Source organism: Mizuhopecten yessoensis, unplaced genomic scaffold, assembly GCF_002113885.1.
Source record: "Mizuhopecten yessoensis strain PY_sf001 unplaced genomic scaffold, ASM211388v2 scaffold8621, whole genome shotgun sequence".
NCBI classification, from domain to species: Eukaryota; Metazoa; Mollusca; class Bivalvia; order Pectinida; family Pectinidae; genus Mizuhopecten; species Mizuhopecten yessoensis.
Genome location: NW_018407639.1, coordinates 91186 through 115377, shown reverse-complemented (window position 1 = coordinate 115377; position 24192 = coordinate 91186). Strand labels below are relative to the sequence as shown.

The 24192-nt window shown below is 37.5% G+C and overlaps 2 protein-coding genes across 7 annotated transcripts in view; both read left to right on the top strand.

Moving 5' to 3' along the window:
• LOC110456279 overlaps nucleotides 1-8230 on the top strand; it is a 43616-nt gene extending 35386 nt beyond the window's left edge. For both annotated transcript variants that reach the window (XM_021506911.1, XM_021506910.1), the window contains exons 19-23: nucleotides 398-506; nucleotides 1599-1656; nucleotides 4270-4362; nucleotides 5893-5982; nucleotides 6946-8230. In XM_021506911.1, the coding sequence (XP_021362586.1) occupies nucleotides 398-506; nucleotides 1599-1656; nucleotides 4270-4362; nucleotides 5893-5982; nucleotides 6946-7164 (569 nt within the window). In that variant the 3' untranslated portion in view covers nucleotides 7165-8230. The remainder of the gene's footprint in view (nucleotides 1-397; nucleotides 507-1598; nucleotides 1657-4269; nucleotides 4363-5892; nucleotides 5983-6945) is intronic.
• An 11161-nt stretch (nucleotides 8231-19391) lies between these two features.
• The window catches only part of LOC110456281 (protein KIBRA-like), a 93838-nt gene continuing 89037 nt past the window's right edge, over nucleotides 19392-24192 (top strand). For 4 of the 5 annotated variants that reach the window (XM_021506914.1, XM_021506912.1, XM_021506917.1 and 1 more), the window contains exon 1: nucleotides 19392-19612. In XM_021506914.1, the coding sequence (XP_021362589.1) occupies nucleotides 19485-19612 (128 nt within the window). In that variant the 5' untranslated portion in view covers nucleotides 19392-19484. The remainder of the gene's footprint in view (nucleotides 19613-24192) is intronic. The other variant, XM_021506913.1, reaches the window with a different exon arrangement.

Sequence of the window (24192 nt, the reverse complement as noted above, 5' to 3'; positions counted from 1 at the left end):
ACTCTAACATGAGGCTGACCCCCAAGGGGGCTGAGGGGCAGGGCCATAAATGGTCACAATGTGCAAAACATTTAAAAGAACTCTTCTTTGATACTAACGAGTGAATTTTCACCAACTTTTCAGTGATTGCAGTTTAACTATCACCTTTTAAATTTTACTTCATTATAATTATATCATTATACTGATACCTACTAGCTCTATAGAAATGTTGGTCACTCCCCAACATCATTTTGTAAAAGGCAATCCACAGTCAAAAAGACATTCTTTGGTTATGCGAATCTTCTTCCTTGACACATTTTAGCTCAGCTGACTGTTATAGCCCAGGGCCTCTAACTACTAATAGCTTGTTCATCTAGGGACTTTAGGTGTTAATGGATGTTGTTTTGAATTTGAACAGATGAGACAGACAGTGACTGTGAGGAAGATGAGGAGGAGGGATCAGGTTGTACCAAGGAGAAAGATACGGAAGCTGATGAATTAAACTCAAGTCAGGAATCATCTCAAAGGTACTGTTTGTACTATTGATATACAGAACGATTGATTATACAATGTTCAAAGTTGGTGTGTGGGTTGCCCTAATTGATGCAAAGAACCCTATCTATATTGGGTGTGGTGCCCCAGAGGTCAAGGTCACCATTGCTAAAAATATATTATGCTTGATTGGGCTTGTACTGATGATAATCGGAGAACAAATGCTAATACAAAGTTCAGACTTGGTGTGTGAGTTGCCCTAATAGATGCAAAGAACCCTATTGATTTTGGTCATGGTGTGCCAGAGGTTAAGATCAGAGTTGCTTAAAATCGAATTCTGCTTGTCCAGATGATATCTTGAGAATAAATGATCATACAATGTGCAAATCAGTGTGTAGTTGTTACCCTATTGTTTTTGGTGTGGTGTGCCAGATGTCAAGGTCACTATTGCTAAAAAAGAATTTTGCTTCGTTTTGCTTGTCCCGATAATAACTTAAGAAAAAGTTTCTATACACACTTCAAACTTGGTTTATTGCAGGCCATAGTGAAAACAAATAATCCTGTTGATTTATGGGGCAGGCAGTCAGAGGTCAAGGTCACCTTTGCTAAAACTTCATTTTTGCTTTTCTGAATGCTATTTTGAAAACTTGTATACTCCACTAGTGTTTAGTGTAACTTGTAAATTGTATGAAATTTGTATTTCATATGCAGAGAATGGGTAGCATGTCTATATAGAAAAGATTGTACAGATTTGTATCTGATTGGACTTAGTCAGGGGGTCTCAACATTCGAATTGTTGAGATCTCGGCCCTATGACGATGTGTACAATTGCTGAAAACAAAGATTTTAAAGAAATGTATGCTACCAAGATTGGATCCAGGATCCAGCCCCATCCCTGGGAACTCTGAGCCTCTTGGCATGTCTAGGACTGGATTTCTATAGATCAGTAATGTTTGTGATGCACCAGTTAACATTTAAACACACACAGGTGAGCAATTCAACATAGCAGTACAGATTAAAACTTGTTTAGGATACCAGACTTATTCTGGGGGATTAACAAAAAAGATTTATTTTGGAAAAGACAACTATTATTCGCTGGTTGATGATGGTTTTCTTGTTTTACGTAGTGACATGGTAGAAGAAAGTTTCATGCAAGGATCCACGGACGACCTCGTGCCAAGTCAGGTAGGAAGTGTTGGAAGATGAACCGAATCTGTACCTGTTAAGTCTACTTTAAGTATACTTTCTTGATTTTAAGTGGAGAATGTATTCCTGAAATAACTTCTCCTAATATGGAGGAGGGATGTCAGTCAAACTTCATGTTTGCTCAGATAATGGCAGTCAAAGCTCACACAAAGTTTGAAGACGATCACGAGCCATGTATATTTCATTAGACTGACGTTAAGGTCGCCATTAGAATTTAAAGAATATCTTTGCCCTTCCTTTGAATGACTTTATACAAGATTCAAGTAGGAGATAACCTTTAACAAGTTTGTGTTTCAGGGTGTTATGGCCAAGGTCATTTACTATTTATAGAACATCTTTGTCACTCTAGTGACTTTCTGAACTCTATTGAAGAAAATTTATATATTAATATGTAGATTTTAAAATATTCAAAAAAGTTACTATAGTGATTGCAGCTTAAAGTAGCTAAATGCATATACATTACGATTTGTAGGGAAAGGTTACTAAGTGTTTTATAACCTAGGTTTTGAATATGTCTTCCAGGAGCAAACATCTTAGGTAAATGAGATTTGTTTTTAGCTCACCGGGTCCAAAGGACCAAGGTGAGCTTATGCCATACCATGGCGTCCGTCGTCCGTCCGTCAACAATTTCTTTAAACGACTTCTTCTTCTAAACCACTTATTGGAATTTAACTAAATTTGACTGGAAGCATCCCTAGGTGGTGGGGATTCAAAATTGTACAAATGATGGGGCTGACCCCCCAGGGGGCTGAGGGGCGGGGCAATAAGGGGGCAATTTGGCTATATTGCTTTAATCAACATCTTCTCTGGAACTAAGAGATGGATATCAACCATATTTAACTGGAAGCATCCCTAGGTGGTGTGGATTCAAAACTGTACAAATTGTTGGACTGACCCCCCAGGGGGCTGAGGGGCGGGGCCAAAAGGGGGCATTTTGACTATATTGCTACAAACGACTTCTTCTGTAGAACTATGCACTGGATATCAATCATATTTAATCAAAAGCATTCATGGGAGGCAGGGATTCAAAATTGTACAAATGGTGGGGCTGACCCCCGTGGGGGCTGAGGGGCGGGGCCAAAAAGGGTTATTTAGCTATATTGCTTTAAGCGACTTCTTCTCTGGAACTAAGAGATAGATATCAACCATATTTGACTGGAAGCATCCCTAGGTGGTGGGGATTCAAAATTGTACAAATGGTGGGGCTGACCCCCCAGGGGGCTGAGGGGCGGGGCAAAAAGGGGGCAATTTGGCTATATTGCTACAAACGACTTCTTCTGTAGAACTATGCCATGGATATCAACCATATTTGACTGGAAGCATCCCTAGGTGGTGGGGATTCAAAATTGTACAAATGGTTGGGCTGACCCCCCAGGGGGCTGAGGGGCGGGGCAAAAAGGGGGCAATTTGGCTATATTGCTACAAACGACTTCTTCTGTAGAACTATGCCATGGATATCAACCATATTTGACTGGAAGCATCCCTAGGTGGTGGGGATTCAAAATTGTACAAATGGTTGGGCTGACCCCCCAGGGGGCTGAGGGGCGGGGCCAAAAGGGGGCATTTTGACTATATTGCTACAAACGACTTCTTCTGTAGAACTATGCACTGGATATCAATCATATTTAATCAAAAGCATTCATGGGAGGCAGGGATTCAAAATTGTACAAATGGTGGGGCTGACCCCCGTGGGGGCTGAGGGGCGGGGCCAAAAAGGGTTATTTAGCTATATTGCTTTAAGCGACTTCTTCTCTGGAACTAAGAGATAGATATCAACCATATTTGACTGGAAGCATCCCTAGGTGGTGGGAATTCAAAATTGTACAAATGGTGGGGCTGACCCCCCAGGGGGCTGAGGGCTGCGCAAAAAGGGGGCAATTTGGCTATATTACTTTAAACGACATCTTCCGTAAAACTATACCATGGATATTGATCATATTTGGTCGAAAGCATTCATGGGAGGCAGGGATTCAAAATTGTACAAATGGTGGGGCTGACCCCCGGGCTAAGGGGTGGGGTCATTTTTTATTTTTTTTACTTGGAAATTGTTGAGATCCCCACCATATAACCATATATACAATTGTTGAGTATAACGAGAGGAATGCACATTTGCTTCCAGGATGTCCCTAGGGTCTGGCCCCACCCTTGGAGACTTAACCCCTAGGTCATAACTTTGAAACGGTTAAGATCCCCACCCCCAAACTTAATATACAAATGCTGGGCAAAAAGAGACCAATGCAGTCATGATATTAGAATTGATCCTGGGGTCTGGCCACAACCCTAGGGACCTAGTTTCTGAGTCACAGCTTGGAAACAGTTCAGATCCCCACCCCATAACCATACATAAAATTGCTGGGCATAAAAAATCAAATACAGATATGCTACAAGGATTGGCCTTGAGGTCTGGCATATTCCGTTGGATCTCATTTGGAGAATATTTTGCCATGATTGCTTAGATATCCAGGTGAGCGATACAGGCCCTCTGGGCCTCTTGTTTAGCATAATGAACATTTTAATGTTGAAAACACTTACCAGTGTATCAGGCCAATGATGGCCTTATGTCCATACATCATAGATTATTCTGTCTTACAGCTGTCACAGAAAGACGACACGGCTCTGTCAGAAAAACTTGAGCGGTTTTTTATATCACGCACAGATATTCACAGGAAAACCCTGATGTACGAGGTAAGAACAGGAGTTTGGTGGTAGAGGATTTAACAGTGTTTTGGTGAATTGCCACCTTCCATAAGCTGGGGGAAATATTGAACCATCTTCTTCTGTTTAAATGTTTTCAAAGAAAACAGGATTTTCTTAATTCCCTGTTAAAGCATTTTAAGGAGAACGAAAATGTTTTCTCTAATTTTGGAATTTTTGTTTCTAATTGGTAAGATGAATGTTCACATTACATTGAGAATAAATTCATATTCAGCTCCAAATGTCAAGGAGAAACCCTGTTCCTTTTAGCTTGCTTAGCTATGGAGAAACCCTGTTCCTTTTAGCTTGCTCAGCTTTGGGAAAAGTAGTTGGGCACTGCTTATTTTGTCAAGCCAGTGTCAGCATCCTTGTTGCCGTTGGTTCTAGTGGAAGTGTTGGATCTCATTTATATGGTATACCAGGAAACTCGCTGTAGGTTAATTCTCACCTTTTTCGCCCTCCACAATAAAGGCCAATTTATCATGACAGTGAATAATAGTACACTGTCTAAAATATCCTGGGTAGGTTCCCCTTGATCCTTAAGGCCCAGTCCCATTGCCAATGACGCATAAATCACGCATAAATCACGCATAAAATTGGTTTGTGCGTGATTGTTCGTAGAGAAATTGGTCATTTTCTGGGGTTGTGCGTGGTCAGAATCATCGATGAATCGCCTATAAACTGCGCATGTATCACTTACAATCACTGACAAAGAACGAACATTCCACGCACAACAGCGCACAAGCCCAAACCCGATACAATTTCTGACGTTCAATCGACGCATGTATAGCGAATGTAACACGTATGGATCACGCATGAACAGCGCACGAGCGCGTTTTGTGCGTTAATAATTTTGGTAAGTGATTGTAAGTGGAACATACGTGGATTGTGCGTGTTTTGTAAGTGATATGTGCGTGTCCTGTAAGTGATTCGTCAGTGATGTGCGTGCTAGGAGCCAGTTCCTTACGCACAAGCACTGACGGAACACTGACAGAACACGCACATATCACGCACCTTCCACGTCCAAACTACGTACAAACTGCGCATAAACTGCGTTTAATCGGGCACGTTGTGCGTGGAAATTGTTTTGAACCGTTCAAAACCAGCGATCGCGCACAAACCCGTCTCCGCGTACAATCACTTACAAAAACTGATGCTCCACGTGTGAAACACGTGGGATTTACGCACATCACTGACGAATCACGCACAAAGAAAATTTTATGCGCAATTCATGAGTAATTCGTGCGCAAGTGCAGTGGGACTGGGCCTTTACTTCTTCATGTTTCATTCAGAAACTGATTAGAAGAACAAGATGGCAATCAGTCATCTTGGATTTTGACAGTTCAAGCTTTTTGTCGCCATTTCACAAGATGAATTGAACATATCTGTGACAAATTTCACCACAAAGATGTCTGTATATTCTGAAAAGTTAATTACATTATGTAAGAAAACAGATATTTTTGAACATGTTTTGCCCTTGAATATTATTTGTTTTCAAAGTTAACCGTGTTGGTGTTTCAGCCGCTGGAAGTGGACTGGCTTAAGAAGGAAATCACAGAGGCTGGCATCAAATGTTCAATGCAGAAGTTACTGGATTTCTTAGATGAAATGGTAAGAACTTATTTTGCAGTATTAGCTCACCTGCTCGAAGGGCAAGTGAGCTCAAGTTTATGTTCAGAACTCAGAGTTGGTTGGACTCATTCAGTCATCAGCGGAACAAAATCAGAAAGAGAGATAACAACCCTTTTGTATAGTAGCTGAGCAGGGACTGTCTAACTCTACAGGTTGCTGATCGACGCTAAAGTATCATAGAACATTGCTATTTATGATAAGGACTGTTTTATATAGAACATTGCTATTTATGATAAGGACTGTTTTATATAGAACATTGCTATTTATGATAAGAACTGCTTTATATAGAATATTGCTATTTATGATCAGAACTGTTTTATATAGAACATTGCTATTTATGATAAGAATTGTTTTATATAGAATATTGCTATTTATGATCAGAACTGCTTTATATAGAATATTGCTATTTATGATCAGAACTGTTTTATATAGAACATTGCTATTTATGATAAGAACTGATTTATAAAGAATATTGCTATTTATGATAAGAACTGTTTTATATGGAATATTGCTATTTATGATAACTGTTTTATATAGAATATTGCTATCTATGATAAGAACTGTTTTATATGGAATATTGCTATTTATGATAACTGTTTTATATAGAATATTGCTATCTATGATCAGAACTGTTTTATATAGCACATTGCTTCTTATGATAACAAATGTTTTATATGGAATATTGCTATTTATGATCAGAACTGTTTTATATAGAACCTTGCTTTTTATGATAAGAAATGTTTTATATAGAATATTGCTATTTATGATAAGAAATGTTTTATATAGAATATTTCTGTTTCTGATAAGGACTGTTTTATATAGAATATTTCTGTTTCTGATAAGGACTGTTTTATATAGAATATTGCTATTTATCACAGAATTTTGAGATTTATACCAGAGTATTCTGAGTTTGTACTGAATAAATGTAATTTTGATATCTAGTGTATCACCTTTACAATGAAGAAGATGCGGCAAGAAAGGAATGCAAGAAAAGGAAAAGGACGAGGTAAATTGTCACCTTCAAAAAAGGGATCACCAAAAAAGAAGACAGCCTCCCCATCAAAGAAAGGGTCCCCAACAAAGACGAAAGCTTCTAAACAAGTCAAAGGCTCTCCACAGAAAAAGGGTTCTAAGGGTACAGCGATGAAGCCAATATCTTAATCTAGTAGGGATCATGTCAGCAAATTATGTCTGAATTGTGCTCAAGAAGAAGATACATCAAGTTGTTTTCTGAAACAGAAGCATTAAAACTCAAAATGATTTGATCACAATCTATCTGTAGATAATGTTATATTTATGTAGAAAGTTGTGTCTTTTATGTTTCTGTCTCCTTGTCTGTCCTTGTTCCTGTGTCCACATGTCCAAAACAAATACTTTCCAGACTTTTGGAATAATTAATCCTATGTAAACATTTGGGAGAATTTTGGTAGTCTGTAGTTTTAGGGAAGTGTTGGTTTCAGTATACTATCTCTTGAATGATGCATACGATCTAAACCGACCTTGATTGGCTGGTGCCCCTTTGGAAGAGGAAAATCATTATTGAGTTAGGGGATTCTGGGTCAAAGGTCAAGGTCACAGTTACTAAAAGATAAACTGAAACTTTGTGAAGATGTTGATTTCTGGATGGTATCGTTTGAACTATAAATCAGGTCTAAACCAGACTTAGTTGCCTGTTTGGAAGCGGATTATATCATATGTATTGTATTAGGCAACAATTTAAATCAAGACATCTATAAATACACTTATGTTTGTAATATGTTCGTTTCTGGAATCTAAGCAAATAGATATGTCCCCAAACCAGGAGCTTATCCAGGGAGTGTCTATGTCAGTTGGTACCAACTCTGTCTGTCATTTAAAGAATATTGTTTTTGAATACGTTTTACTGTTCCTGAATTTGTACATACTACTGTGAGATTTGTAAATACTATTAGTGTGTTTTCACACAGCAAGGAGTCAGTGGTCATGTCTGAGTACATGCATTATATACAATGAAATAGTAACAAGAGCCCACACTTCCCTGTACTGTCATTCTAGATAGTAGATACATTATGGCCATGACCATCATTGGATATAACAGAGGAGATAATGTAATCACCATATGTGTACGAAATGTGGATAAATTATGAATCTAGAATAATTTGCAAATATCAGGAAATTGGTGCCTTAAATATATATAGTTTTAGTCAGGTATAGTTACGTAGAAAAATAAAACTTTGGAAGAAAATTTGATATGATTTGTTTGTTTTTTATCCACCTCACATCTTCCTCTGTCAATCTGTCTAGCTGTATGTCACATTGTAGTTCAAAGTCTCAAATGACCTATTGCGATCGCCTTTTGTCCGGCGTTGTCCGTCGTGCGTCCGTAAACAATTTACATTTTCGACTTCTTCTCCAAAACCCCTGAACCAATTTCAATGAAATTTTGCAGAAACCTTCCATGGCCAAAAGTCCACAAAATTAGTGGCCGATTTGGTCCCCAGCCCCCAGGGGCCTGAGGGGCATTGGCCAAAAAGGGTCAAATTGACTAAAATTTCAAAAATCTTCTTCTCAAGACCCGGATATGCTAGAATCAAATACTCTTCATAGATGAAAGGGTCTTAAGGTGCTTTACCAAAATTGTGAATTTCTTGACCCTGGGGTCTCACGTTTCCCCCTGGGGAGGGGGTAAACTTTACTATAGTTTATATAGGGAAATCACATTTTGGACCAACATTTGTTTAATTTCCATTGGAAGTAATTCAATTTGGGTTAGCATTATCAGTATTAGGTAGCAGTTTGATAGTATGCACCTATGAGCCCTGACTGACCCCCAGGGGCTGATGGGTGGGGCCAAAAAGGGTTGAATTGACTGAAATTTCAAAAATCTTCTTCTCAAGACCCAGATATGGTAGAATCAAATACTCTTCATAGATGGAAGGGTCTTAAGGTGCTTTACCAAAATTGTGAATTTCATGACCCTGGGGTCTCACGTTTCCCCCTGGGGAGGGGGTAAACTTTACTATAGTTTATATAGGGAAATCACATTTTGGACCAACATTTGTTTAATTTCCATTGGAAGTAATTCAATTTAGCTTAGCATTATCAGTATTAGTTAGCAGTTTGATGGTATGCACATATGAGCCCTGACTGACCCCGGGGCTGATGGGTGGGGCCAAAAAGGGTTAAATTGACTGAAATTTCAAAAATCTTCTTCTCAAAGACCCAGATATGGTAGAATCAAACACTCTTCATAGATGGAAGGGTCTTAAGGTTTATGACCCTAGGGTCTCCCGTTTACCCCCTGGGGAAGGAGTTATTATGGTTTATAATGGCAAATGATACTTTGAATATTACACGTTGATAACTTGATTGGAATTATAACCCTGAGTTGATAGTTTGATACTTTGAAAAGTTTGAGCTAGCCCTACCCCCAAGGGCTGTAGGTTGGGGCCCAAAGGAGTCGGTGTGCTAAAATTTCTTCATTTTCCTTGTTTAGAATCAGAGGTGCTAGTTTCAAATGCTTTTTAGTCTTAAATCTGTATGCTAGATATTGAATAAGGTGGTTTTATTGTTTTTTGTCACTTTGAATAATATTTCTGTTCGTGTTAAAAACAAAATCAACTCTCTGTATAAATATATCAGGTGACCGTTAAGGCCCATGGGCCTCTTGTTGTTGAAAGATTTTATTAATATACACATTACGAGTTTGCAGTGGTTGTTTTTAATCAGACCATCAGAGTTGGTGGGTCTAGGTCAGTCAAATCCCACACTTTCTATCTATGACTACACCATTAGCTACATGCCAAGCATCATGACCCGAGGCCTCTTCGTTTTTCAGAATAATTTATTTAAGTATTTGAACTACCCGGTAACTTACCCCCAATGACTTAAAGTTGGTCAAGATAATTCATTTGGTAGCCTTTTATTCCGTAATGCTATTAACTAAAAGACATCCTATGCTTCTTTGCTATTAAAACAAGAGGCCCAATGGGCCTGCATCGCTCACCTGGTATAAATCTCACACTTGTAACCTCAAAAGTGATCTAAAATAAAGCTACAGGCAAAATAAATTATCATTATTTATGATTAAAATTCATTCAAAAGAACCTGTTATTTTTTTTTTAAAACATTTAACCCCTGTGATTGAAAGTCGAACAAAGTCATTATGTTGAACAAATTGTATAGCCTTTCATCTCGGGATGCAACTTGCAAAGTATCAACATCCTGGGACCCATGGTTATTCAGAAGAGGTCGTTTAAAGATTTTAAACAAATTTGACCCCTGTGACCTTGAATATAAGTCAAAGCCATTCACTTTAACAAACATAGTAGTCCTTGATCCCAGCATGCCATTGACTAACTATCAACATCCTGAGCCTTTTGGTTATTCAGAACAAGTTGTTCATTTTTTTTTAATATTTTGAACAAATTTGCTCCTTGTGACCTTGAATATGATTCAAGGTCATACATTTAAACAAACTTGGTAGCCCTTGATCCTAGTATGCTACTGGCCAAATATCATCACCCTGTGCATTTTTGTTTATTCAGAAGAAGTTGTTTAAAGTTTTTAACATATTTGACCCCTGTGACCTTGAATATGGGTGAAGGTCATTCATTTGAACAAACTTTGTAGCCCTTCATCTCAGCAGGCTACTGGCCAAATATCATCACCCTGGGCATTTTCGTTATTGAGAAGATGTTGTTTAAAGTTTTTAACATATTTGACCCCTGTGACCTTGAATCAGGGTGAAGGTCATTCATTTGAACAAACTTTGTAGCCCTTCATCCCAGCATGCTACTGGCCAAATATCATCACCCTAGGCATTTTGGTTATTCAGAAGAAGTTGTTTAAAGGTTTTTTAAGACAATTGGCCCTGTGACCTTGAATATAATTGAAGGTCATTCTTTTGAACAAACTTGGTAGCCCTTCACCCAAGCATGCTACTGTCCAAATATCATCTCCCTGAGCAGTTTGGTTATCGAGAAGAAGATGTTTAAAGTTTTAAACATATTTGACCCCTGTGACCTTGAAAATGGGTGAAGGTCATTAATTTTAACAAACTTTGTAGCCCTTCATCCCAGTTTGCTTCTGGCCAAATATCATCACCCTAGGCCTTTTGGTTATTCAGAAGAAGTCGTTTAAAGTAAAATATTGACGCCGGACGACGGACGCCGCGCCACGGCATAAGCTCACTTGGCACTTCGTGCCAGGTGAGCTAAAACGGTTAAAGCTTTACAAATGTAACACATATGACCTTGAATATAGGTTAAGTTTATTCTTTTGGAAAAGGTTGAACTTGATAGCCTTTCATCACAGCATGCTGCTGGCTGAACAAAAAATCTGGTTTAAAAAGAAGTAAAAAGTTGATGCTGGTTGGACGGATGACGACACTGCAACACAGTATGAACTGACAGGTTGGAACAGGTGAGCAATCTACCAGTGAAACACGCACTTACTCCAGGTAAAACAGCACCAAGATATGCTCAGGACAAATGTTTTTGAAATGACAAGGTCAAAGGTCAAAACATAGGTCACAGTGACCTCCTTTTTGATTCGGCACTTGACCATTCTAAGACATACATGCATACCAAACCTGGTTTCTCCAGGTGAAGTATTATTGAAGATATGCCACAGACAAAATAATCAAAGTTTGAGGTCAAAGGTCAAACCATAGGTCACAGTGCCATTCTGGCAACCTTATATGTACTTTTATATCAAATCTGAGATATAAGCCCTGGACAAAATGTTGGCTAAAATTCATACAAAATGGCATAACTGATAATAGGTCGAAATATTAATCACAGGTGAACAACTTCAGAGTGTGTGTATCACGTCGGGTAAGTTTGACAACTTCAGAGTGTGTGTATCACGTCGGTTAAGTTTGACAACTTCAGAGTGTGTGTATCACGTCGGTTAAGTTTGGCAACTTCAGAGTCTGTGTATCACGTCGGGTAAGTTTTACAACTTCAGAGTGTGTGTATCACGTCGGTTAAGTTTGGCAACTTCAGAGTCTGTGTATCACGTCGGTTAGGTTTGACAACTTCAGAGTGTGTGTATCACGTCGGGTAAGTTTGCCAACTTCAGATTGTGTGTATCACGTCGGTTAAGTTTGACAAATTCAGAGTCTGTGTATCACGTCGGTTAAGTTTCGTGAAATGTGGCTAAAAACTCGGAGGAGTTTCCCGTACAAAGCTGTGTCTATAAACAGACAGACAACCCAATTCCAATTATTGTTTCAGGGATGTTTGTATTGTTGTTTTAGATTATGCTATATATGCATGTATTCTGTCAATTTTTAGTTTTTGCCATATTAGCTAGGTCGAAATATTAATCACAGGTGAACAACTTCAGAGTGTGTGTATCACGTCGGGTAAGTTTGCCAACTTCAGATTGTGTGTATCACGTCGGTTAAGTTTGACAAATTCAGAGTCTGTGTATCACGTCGGTTAAGTTTCGTGAAATGTGGCTAAAAACTCGGAGGAGTTTCCCGTACAAAGCTGTGTCTATAAACAGCCAGACAACCCAATTCCAATTATTGTTTCAGGGATGTTTGTATTGTTGTTTTAGATTATGCTATATACGCATGTATTCTGTCAATTTTTAGTTTTTGCCATATTAGCACATATAGCTGTGTCTATAAACAGACAGACAACCCAATTCCAATTATTGTTTCATAAATGTTTGTATTGTTGTTTTAGATTATGCTATATACGCATGTATTCTGTCAATTTTTAGTTTTTGCCTTATTAGCACATATAGCTGTGTCTATAAACAGACAGACAACCCAATTCCAATTATTGTTTCATAAATGTTTGTATTGTTGTTTTAGATTATGCTATATATGCATGTATTCTGTCAATTTTTAGTTTTTGCCATATTAGCTAGGTCGAAATATTAATCACAGGTGAACAACTTCAGAGTGTGTGTATCACGTCGGGTAAGTTTGCCAACTTCAGATTGTGTGTATCACGTCGGTTAAGTTTGACAACTGCAGAGTGTGTGTATCACGTCGGTTAAGTTTGGCAACTTCAGAGTCTGTGTATCACGTCGGGTAAGTTTTACAACTTCAGAGTGTGTGTATCACGTCGGGTAAGTTTGAAAACTTCAGAGTGTGGGTATCACGTCGGGTAAGTTTGACAACTTCAGAGTGTGTGTATCACGTCGGTTAAGTTTGGCAACTTCAGAGTCTGTGTATCACGTCGGTTAAGTTTGACAACTTCAGAGTCTGTGTATCACGTCGGTTAAGTTTCGTGAAATTTGGCTAAAAACTCGGAGGAGTTTCCCGTACAAAGCTGTGTCTATAAACAGACAGACAACCCAATTCCAATTATTGTTTCATAAATGTTTGTATTGTTGTTTTAGATTATGCTATATATGCATGTATTCTGTCAATTTTTAGTTTTTGCCATATTGGCACATATGTACATTAGACTGAAACGTCTCTTAAATTAATGTATATGCTGCATGAGCTTTATGCTTGCATGACCTTTAACCTTTCTGTGCTATTTTACTTTTTATTCAACTATCTGTGATGCATGCTACCTTTGTGATGTTTTATTGTTTCTATTAATTTTGATTGTTATATATAGTCGTAAGAAGAGCTCTTGTGAGCTTAAGTTGCATTTTTACAAACACGACTCTAAATAAAGATTCTTGTATATATCTTGGACGCGTGTGGCTTTAAAATAAGCAACAAATCCATGTTTTCATGTGCTATTATAAAGAACATATTTCTTTTAGGTATGTGTACATCTTGTCATCAAACTTTGATGCCTGTAGCTATTAAACAAACAGCAAATCAATATATCGACGATCTGTAGTAAATTACTTAGATCAGAGAGGAAATTATTTTCCTGGTTCCTGAACATTTTGTGTCGCCGCATTGATGGCAGGTGTTTATTTAAATAACAACGTTAGGAAATGTATTGTGCATGATATATATCTTTGATACATATCTTTGTGTTATATTATGTTGTATCATTTGTTAATGTAAGTTGTTGTTGTTGTTGTTGTTGTAAGTAATTGATAATTAACTCTCTCTATATATATGTATATTTGTACAATAATATTCAGGTATATGTGAAAGATAATAAGATTATTTCCACGCGTGCCGAAGGTAGCTAACGTATCATATCTATACTATCTATGTTTAGCATGTATTTTTACATTTTAGATGATGTATATGTTTAAGATAATTAGATTATTTCCACGCGAAATTATTCTAAACAAGAAGTGATTAATTGATATTGACAAAAAAATAGTCACAGCTTAGTACTAATATTCATACCTGGCCTCCTCTGCCCCAAATGTCTCGTCGTCAGAAAGCTACTAGTTATCGCAGCTATTCACAGCTCTAAAGTTGAAAGAGTTACCTCCCATTACCTGGCTTTTATAGTTCAATTTAGGTTCGTAGCGGTTAGGGAGATACAAATTTTTTGGGCGTTATAGCTTATGGGGCGAAACGGATTTTGGGGCGATATGGTTGTCATATTTGAGACGAACTGAACTGAAAATTGGGACGATGTGAAAGAAAAAATATTGGGGCGAACCGGTTTTGGTCGAAACGGTTTTGGGGCGAAACGTCTGTAATTCTCGAGTTTGGTGTCAGACGTTTCGCCCTAAAACCGTAAATCCCATAACCAATTCGCCCCAAATTTGATTCGTTTCGCCCCAACCAGTTCGCCCCAAAAAACCCAATAACGCCCCAAATAGTTCACCCCAAAAAAATATAAGCCCCCCTTCCTAAAAAGCGAGCTTGCTTATTTTCCCATTATTATGTGATTGTGTTTACCGTACTAAGAGGGAATAACTCTTGTATCGTGTATACATATCCATATGTTTTTAGTTTTGCAAAGCCGGAATAGTAAAAGTGATATTTTTCCTTTAACGTTTGTTTTCAGGTAATGTTTCCATAAGGTGTGACTTACGGAAATGTAGCATTGTGTACATTCTTTCATCATACACCGACGAATTTGAGGTGGGTGTTTTTTTTTAACAAAACGAGGTTTGAGAATCATATACAATTCTTTGATTATATCCAGTTTTCATTTCTGCCCACTGGTTTGGCACTTTACTAGTTTGAGAAGTGTGAGAAAGATGGAAAAGATTCAGGAGCGTGCACTGAGATTTTTAGTCAGCTTTTAAAATCTACTAATAGTACTCTTTTACATGTTAAGAGGCTAAAAGATATGGGCTGTGAAGTTTTTAAGATACTACAAAAGATTTCTCCTGATTATATACTTGACTTGGTAAAACTTAAGGAATCTGCTTATGATCTGAGAAGGGACGTCACAGTCAGCATACCATCTGTACAAACTACAAGGTATGGGCAGAAATCCTTCTCGTTTGAGGCGGCCCGGGTGTGGAACAGTCTTCCAAACGATTTGCAGAGATGTGAATACTTCCTAGAATTCTGGAGGCTGGTCCACACCTGGGATGGTCCAATCTGTACATGTTCTCTCTGTACAAAGATGAAAGATTGATTTTTTGGCTCTTATGTTTTCGTTTTATTGCTCCAGAAATAGTTGTCATATATAAGTTTTAGTTCTTAGTGCTGCTTACTTTCTTGTGTAATTGTTATTTTTTATGCTGTAAATTCCCAATTATTGTTTCATAAATGTTTGTATTGTTGTTTTAGATTATGCTATATATGCATGTATTCTGTCAATTTTTAGTTTTTGCCATATTAGCACATATGTACATTAGACTGACACGTCTCTTAAATTAATGTATATGCTGCATGAGCTTTATGCTTGCATGACCTTTAACCTTTCTGTGCTATTTTACTTTTTATTCAACTATCTGTGATGCATGCTACCTTTGTGATGTTTTATTGTTTCTATTAATTTTGATTGTTATATATAGTCGTAAGAAGAGCTCTTGTGAGCTTAAGTTGCATTTTTACAAACACGACTCTAAATAAAGATTCTTGTATATATCTTGGACGCGTGTGGCTTTAAAATAAGCAACAAATCCATGTTTTCATGTGCTATTATAAAGAACATATTTCTTTTAGGTATGTGTACATCTTGTCATCAAACTTTGATGCCTGTAGCTATTAAACAAACAGCAAATCAATATATCGACGATCTGTAGTAAATTACTTAGATCAGAGAGGAAATTATTTTCCTGGTTCCTGAACATTTTGTGTCGCCGCATTGATGGCAGGTGTTTATTTAAATAACAACGTTAGGAAATGTATTGTGCATGATATATATCTTTGATACATATCTTTGTGTTATATTATGTTGTATCATTTGTTAATGTAAGTTGTTGTTGTTGTTGTTGTTGTAAGTAATTGATAATTAACTCTCTCTATATATATGTATATTTGTACAATAATATTCAGGTATATGTGAAAGATAATAAGATTATTTCCACGCGTGCCGAAGGTAGCTAACGTATCATATCTATACTATCTATGTTTAGCATGTATTTTTACATTTTAGATGATGTATATGTTTAAGATAATTAGATTATTTCCACGCGAAATTATTCTAAACAAGAAGTGATTAATTGATATTGACAAAAAAATAGTCACAGCTTAGTACTAATATTCATACCTGGCCTCCTCTGCCCCAAATGTCTCGTCGTCAGAAAGCTACTAGTTATCGCAGCTATTCACNAATCTGTACATGTTCCATCTGTACAAAGATGAAAGATTGATTTTTTGGCTCTTATGTTTTCGTTTTATTGCTCCAGAAATAGTTGTCATATATAAGTTTTAGTTCTTAGTGCTGCTTACTTTCTTGTGTAATTGTTATTTTTTATGCTGTAAATTCCCAATTATTGTTTCATAAATGTTTGTATTGTTGTTTTAGATTATGCTATGTATGCATGTATTCCGTCAATTTTTAGTTTTTGCCATATTGGCACATATGTACATTAGACTGACACGTCTCTTAAATTAATGTATATGCTGCATGAGCTTTATGTTTGCATGACCTTTAACCTTTCTGTGCTATTTTACTTTTTATTCAACTATCTGGGATGCATGCTACCTTTGTGATGTTTTATTGTTTCTATTAATTTTGATTGTTATATATAGTCGTAAGAAGAGCTCTTGTGAGTGGGAATAACGCTTGTTTCGTGTATACATATACATATTTTTTTAGTTTGGCAAAGCCGGAATAGTAAAAGTGATATTTTTTTCCTTTAACGTTCGTTTTCACGTAATGTTTCCTTAAGGTGTGACTTACAGAAATGTAGCATTGTGTACATTCTTTCATCATATACCGACGAATTTGAGTGTTTTTTTTTAACAAAATGAGGTAGGATAATCATATACAATTCTTTTATTATATCCAGTTTTCATTTCTGTCCACTGGTTTGGCACTTTACTAGTTTGAGAAGTGTGAGAAAGATGGAAAAGATTCAGGAGCGTGCACTGAGATTAGTGGAGAGTGATTATGTCTCATCTTTTAGTCAGCTTTTAAAATCTTCTAATAGTACTCTTTTACATGTTAAGAGGCTTAAAGATATGGGCTGTGTAGTTTTTAAAATACTACAAAAGATTTCTCCTGGTTATATACTTGACTTAAACTTAAGGATTCTTCTTATGATCTGAGAAGGAATGTCACAGTCAGCATCCTATCTGTACAAACTACAAGGTGTGGGCAGAAATCCTTCTCATTATAGGCGGCCCGGGTGTGGAACAGTCTTCCAAACGATTTGCGGAGATGTGAATACTTCCTAGAATTCCGGAGGCTGGTCCACAACTGGGATGGTCCCATCTGTACATGTTCAATCTGTACAAAGATGAAAGATTGATTTTTTGGCTTTTATGTTTTCGTTTTATTGCTCCAGAAATAGTTGTCATATATAAGCTGTAAATTCCTAATTATTGTTTCATAAATGTTTGTATTGTTGTTTTAGACTATGCTATATTAGCATGTATTCTGTCAATTTTTAGTTTTTGCCATATTGCCACATATATATGTACATTAGACTGACACGTCACTTAAATTAATGTATATGCTGCATGAGCTTTATGTTTGCATGACCTTTAATCTTTCCGTGCTATTCTACTTTTTATTCAACTATCTGTGATGCATGCTACCTTTGTGATGTTTTATTGTTTCTATTAATTTTGATTGTTATATATAGTCGTAAGAATAGCTTTTCTGAGCTAGAAGTTGCATTTTTACAAACACGACTCTAAATAAAAATTCTTGTATGGGGGAGATACAAAATGTTTGGAGCAATATAGCTTTTGGGGCGAACTGAACTGAAAGTTGGGGCGATGTGAAACAAAATTGGGGCGAACTGGTTTGGGGCGAAACGTCTGTAATTCCTTCGAGTTACCTCCCCTAGTTTATATCTTTATCATTATCTACTGAAGGTAGGTAAAATCTAGTTACCTGGGTTATTACCTGGAATTTGTTTTATATATAATTACCTGGTGATGGATAATCGACTACATCAGTCTCAGTACCTGTACCAACACCCAGTGGCGGATCCAGAGGGGTTTTATGGGCTTCAGGAAACCCCCCCACCCTTAGAATTTTCTTTAAAAATCATGTATTTTCACCATTTTCCTCAATTTTTCCCCACATGGAAACCCCCCCAGGAAATTTGGAAACCCCCCCAGATAGGTCTCTGGATCCGCCACTGACACCTGTTGATTAATTACAGTTGATGATCATAGCAAAGTAAACCAGAGACATGTAATATATACGTCTCTGATTAAACCAAGGACTTAGGCAACCTAATTCCGTGATTAAACATTATGGCAATTACCCGCCTTCCTTTCTCCTGTACACCGAGGCCAGACAAAATGACAACTATATATCGGACTGCTGGTGAGGGCCTCGTGAGATATGCGGCCAGCGAGTGGGGCCTCGTGAGATATATGCGGCCAGCGAGAGTACATCATGATCACAGATTGGAGTCATGTTCAAATTAAAAACTTAACTTGGGTATACCTGTAACAGGCCTTTGGCCATTTGAGGTAAAAAAAAATCAAGAGGAAGCTGCAAATGTGGTCTAGATAGTGTACGATTATAAATTTTGTAATCAAAACGTTACGGATTTTAGATCCCTTTGTACTTTACCGTGGACTACGACTGCATACTAATCTAATATCACACTGTTGGAATTACTTCTTTGCCCCATATATATTACAATATATATATACGTCCCTGATATAACTAATGTTTCCTATGTGACAAATGACAAATAATATAACGTTAACTTACAGTTGTCTTTTTTAAACATGTGGAGCGAGATAATGTGACAAATGTTCTTGGTTAGTTTTATACAATCTGATATATAACTTTTAAATAATAGGCCAGAGGGATTTGATACTGTGCCTGTGGCATGTCTTTACGTTACATACACATACCAAGGAATTCCATGACTGCTCTGATTGGCTGACCTCGTGACGAAATGAATGGATTCTCTGACGTCACACATGCTAATCAGGAATGGCAGAAAAGAAAAATGGAGGATCGGTTGAAAGAGATTACGATTTGGAGGTAAAACAAAACCGTTGTCGATGAAATATGCCAAGGAATCGGTCCGGGGTACTACCCCTGCCAGACGGATGGGAGGAATGCCGTGACTTCGATGGGAAAGTGTTCTTTATAGACCATTCCACTCAGCAGACGACCTGGATAGATCCGCGAGACAGGTGAGTACAACGCTGTCCACTTTACTAACATAACATGCAACAACCTTACGGTGTGCTTTCGGGGGATACGGGGATGGGGTAGTGTATTTAACCAACTCAACAACTTTGAAGGATGAACTGGTACATGTAGCACCTGTAAAACACAGGATTTCCGCCAGAAACGACGTGGAAAGTTTGAAAATAGCTCACATTCCAGCATGTGTTTTTAGTCTAATCGAGTAAGGGGAGACAACTAAATGGTTGTTATTGGTCAACACGTCAACAATATGTTGCATACCCCAGCACATGTTGTGGTTAAACAGAACAACAACACGTGGGGATGTTGTCACAATCTACTTCTTAATATATAAAATAATTAGTTATGTTGTGAGTTACATACCTTTGTGTGTTAAATTAAACCCCACAATTTCAATGTTTACTGAAAATTGCTGACTGACGTGATTTTGATGTGTTACATGTTTTGTTACTTCAGTACAGGTCAGTATTTAAACCTCAATTGTCAATATGATAAGGTGTCTTGTATTCCCCTGATAACTTCCAAGTGCCTAAACCTGTTCCCATTAGATATACAATACACTTCAATGGTCTTTTTGGTTCATTTGTAACAGGTATATTATATAACATGTACCATATTAATTTAATAAAAGAACCATAGACATGTATAAACTCACTAATTATTGGTACATAAGTTATCATAAATGTAAATGTCAAGTGTTTCTATAAATTGTGATGTATATATTAACATTATATCCTATATTGTCATAGATGACTTGATGTACCCTAACCCTATTACTATATAACTTTCATTGTCTTTTGTTGTATACCTTTTTATGTTATTTACAACAATCAGTGGTTTACCAATATTAACGAAAAAAATGTAAAGCCAGTTTTTTGGCCAAGGGAGGGGGGGATGTACAGAAATTTAGGTACACAGTTGTTTTAGTTCCACAATATGTTTCTATATACGTCCCAAAAGTTGTTTTAGTTCCACAATGTTTCTATATACGTCCCAAAAGTTGTTTTAGTTCCTCAAATAAATGTTTCTATATACGTCCCAAAAGTTGTTTTAGTTCCACAATTTTTCTATATACCTCCCAAAAGTTGTTTTAGTTCCACAATGTTTCTATATACGTCCCAAAAGTTGTTTTGGTGTTTTACAGGATTTTCGGCACATCAACTAAACTTTGGCATTTGCAATATCTCAAAATGTATTTTTGTTCTGTACACTCATGTTCGTTGCTACTTTTATATTTTAAAGATTTTGCAGCATTTTCTGTCTTAATAAAATAGTACAGAAACCTCCTAACTCTTGGGACCAAAAAGAGTCTACAATTGCTTGTTGGGAGCCGGCAATCACAACTTAAATATTTTGTTTTGAGGGTGTAGTACTTTGGCCAATTGTGCATGCATGTTAATTCTTACAGTTAAGGTATTGTAAAGAGAAAGTAAGAAGCTAGGATCCTCATGTGATCACCGGCTTATATTGAGCCCTAGCCTCTGCATGTTTTTCCTTCCCAAATAAAAGCGATTAAATATAACAAGTTGAAGGTGTTTTCATGACTTTATTTCCAATACAGAGAACACAGGAAACATTCGAAGTATCACCTGCACATATATGAATGTTAGTTTTGTTACAAATGGTAATTAATGCAACTTTTTTTGCTTACTTGGACAGGAATTCACATTTTGTGTTGTACAGCATATTATCCAAAGATAATTGATTTATGTTGTAGTCTAATGTGATTGTGAAATGAAAAAAATATATGCTAAGAAATGTTATTGTATTTTTATCATAAGATAGATGTAGTGATTTCAGTAAATTTGCCAATTAATACATGTCCTTTTGACCAGGTACTATATACACACGTCACATGGTAGGGGGATTGGTACTTTGATTCGGGTAAACACAGAAAACCTGGCAGCTGTCACAAAAATGTGGTGTGCTTTGCCTTACTAGTGATAGGCTACTGGTCAGTAGATATATCTCTTTCACAAAAGATGTGAAATTTCAGTCATTTCCATCATGAAATGTGCTGATAGATCATCGGTAAACCATTTACAATGTATAAGAGTGATAAGAAAGGATATGGACTGTGTGCAATTTTTACGTAATAAGGGTATAAAAACTATCCAAGTTGTACGGTGTGGGTATAAAAACTATCGAAGTTGTACGGTGTGGGTATAGAAACTATTCAAGCTGTACGGTGTGGGTATAGAAACTATCCAAGTTGTACGGTGTGTGTATAGAAACTATCCAAGTTGTACGGTGTGGGTATAGAAACAATCCAAGTTGTACGGTGTGGGTATAGAAACTATCCAAGTTGTACGGTGTGGGTATAGAAACTATCCAAGTTGTACGGTGTGGGTATAGAAACTATCCAAGTTGTACGGTGTGGGTATAGAAACTATCCAAGTTGTACGGTGTGGGTATAGAAACTATCCAAGTTGTACGGTGTGGGTATAGAAACTATCCAAGTTGTACGGTGTGGGTATAGAAACTATCCAAGTTGTACGGTGTGGGTATAGAAACTATCCAAGTTGTACGGTGTGGGTATAGAAACTATCCAAGTTGTACGGTGTGGGTATAGAAACTATCCAAGTTGTACGGTGTGGGTATAGAAACTATCCAAGTTGTACGGTGTGGGTATAGAAACTATCCAAGTTGTACGGTGTGGGTATAGAAACTATCCAAGTTGTACGGTGTGGGTATAGAAACTATCCAAGTTGTACGGTGTGGGTATAGAAACTATCCAAGTTGTACGGTGTGGGTATAGAAACTATCCAAGTTGTACGGTGTGGGTATAGAAACTATCCAAGTTGTACGGTGTGGGTATAGAAACTATCCAAGTTGTACGGTGTGGGTATAGAAACTATCCAAGTTGTACGGTGTGGGTATAGAAACTATCCAAGTTGTACGGTGTGGGTATAGAAACTATCCAAGTTGTACGGTGTGGGTATAGAAACTATCCAAGTTGTACGGTGTGGGTATAGAAACTATCCAAGTTGTACGGTGTGGGTATAGAAACTATCCAAGTTGTACGGTGTGGGTATAGAAACTATCCAAGTTGTACGGTGTGGGTATAGAAACTATCCAAGTTGTACGGTGTGGGTATAGAAACTATCCAAGTTGTACGGTGTGGGTATAGAAACTATCCAAGTTGTACGGTGTGGGTATAGAAACTATCCAAGTTGTACGGTGTGGGTATAGAAACTATCCAAGTTGTACGGTGTGGGTATAGAAACTATCCAAGTTGTACGGTGTGGGTATAGAAACTATCCAAGTTGTACGGTGTGGGTATAGAAACTATCCAAGTTGTACGGTGTGGGTATAGAAACTATCCAAGTTGTACGGTGTGGGTATAGAAACTATCCAAGTTGTACGGTGTGGGTATAGAAACTATCCAAGTTGTACGGTGTGGGTATAGAAACTATCCAAGTTGTACGGTGTGGGTATAGAAACTATCCAAGTTGTACGGTGTGGGTATAGAAACTATCCAAGTTGTACGGTGTGGGTATAGAAACTATCCAAGTTGTACGGTGTGGGTATAGAAACTATCCAAGTTGTACGGTGTGGGTATAGAAACTATCCAAGTTGTACGGTGTGGGTATAGAAACTATCCAAGTTGTACGGTGTGGGTATAGAAACTATCCAAGTTGTACGGTGTGGGTATAGAAACTATCCAAGTTGTACGGTGTGGGTATAGAAACTATCCAAGTTGTACGGTGTGGGTATAGAAACTATCCAAGTTGTACGGTGTGGGTATAGAAACTATCCAAGTTGTACGGTGTGGGTATAGAAACTATCCAAGTTGTACGGTGTGGGTATAGAAACTATCCAAGTTGTACGGTGTGGGTATAGAAACTATCCAAGTTGTACGGTGTGGGTATAGAAACTATCCAAGTTGTACGGTGTGGGTATAGAAACTATCCAAGTTGTACGGTGTGGGTATAGAAACTATCCAAGTTGTACGGTGTGGGTATAGAAACTATCCAAGTTGTACGGTGTGGGTATAGAAACTATCCAAGTTGTACGGTGTGGGTATAGAAACTATCCAAGTTGTACGGTGTGGGTATAGAAACTATCCAAGTTGTACGGTGTGGGTATAGAAACTATCCAAGTTGTACGGTGTGGGTATAGAAACTATCCAAGTTGTACGGTGTGGGTATAGAAACTATCCAAGTTGTACGGTGTGGGTATAGAAACTATCCAAGTTGTACGGTGTGGGTATAGAAACTATCCAAGTTGTACGGTGTGGGTATAGAAACTATCCAAGTTGTACGGTGTGGGTATAGAAACTATCCAAGTTGTACGGTGTGGGTATAGAAACTATCCAAGTTGTACGGTGTGGGTATAGAAACTATCCAAGTTGTACGGTGTGGGTATAGAAACTATCCAAGTTGTACGGTGTGGGTATAGAAACTATCCAAGTTGTACGGTGTGGGTATAGAAACTATCCAAGTTGTACGGTGTGGGTATAGAAACTATCCAAGTTGTACGGTGTGGGTATAGAAACTATCCAAGTTGTACGGTGTGGGTATAGAAACTATCCAAGTTGTACGGTGTGGGTATAGAAACTATC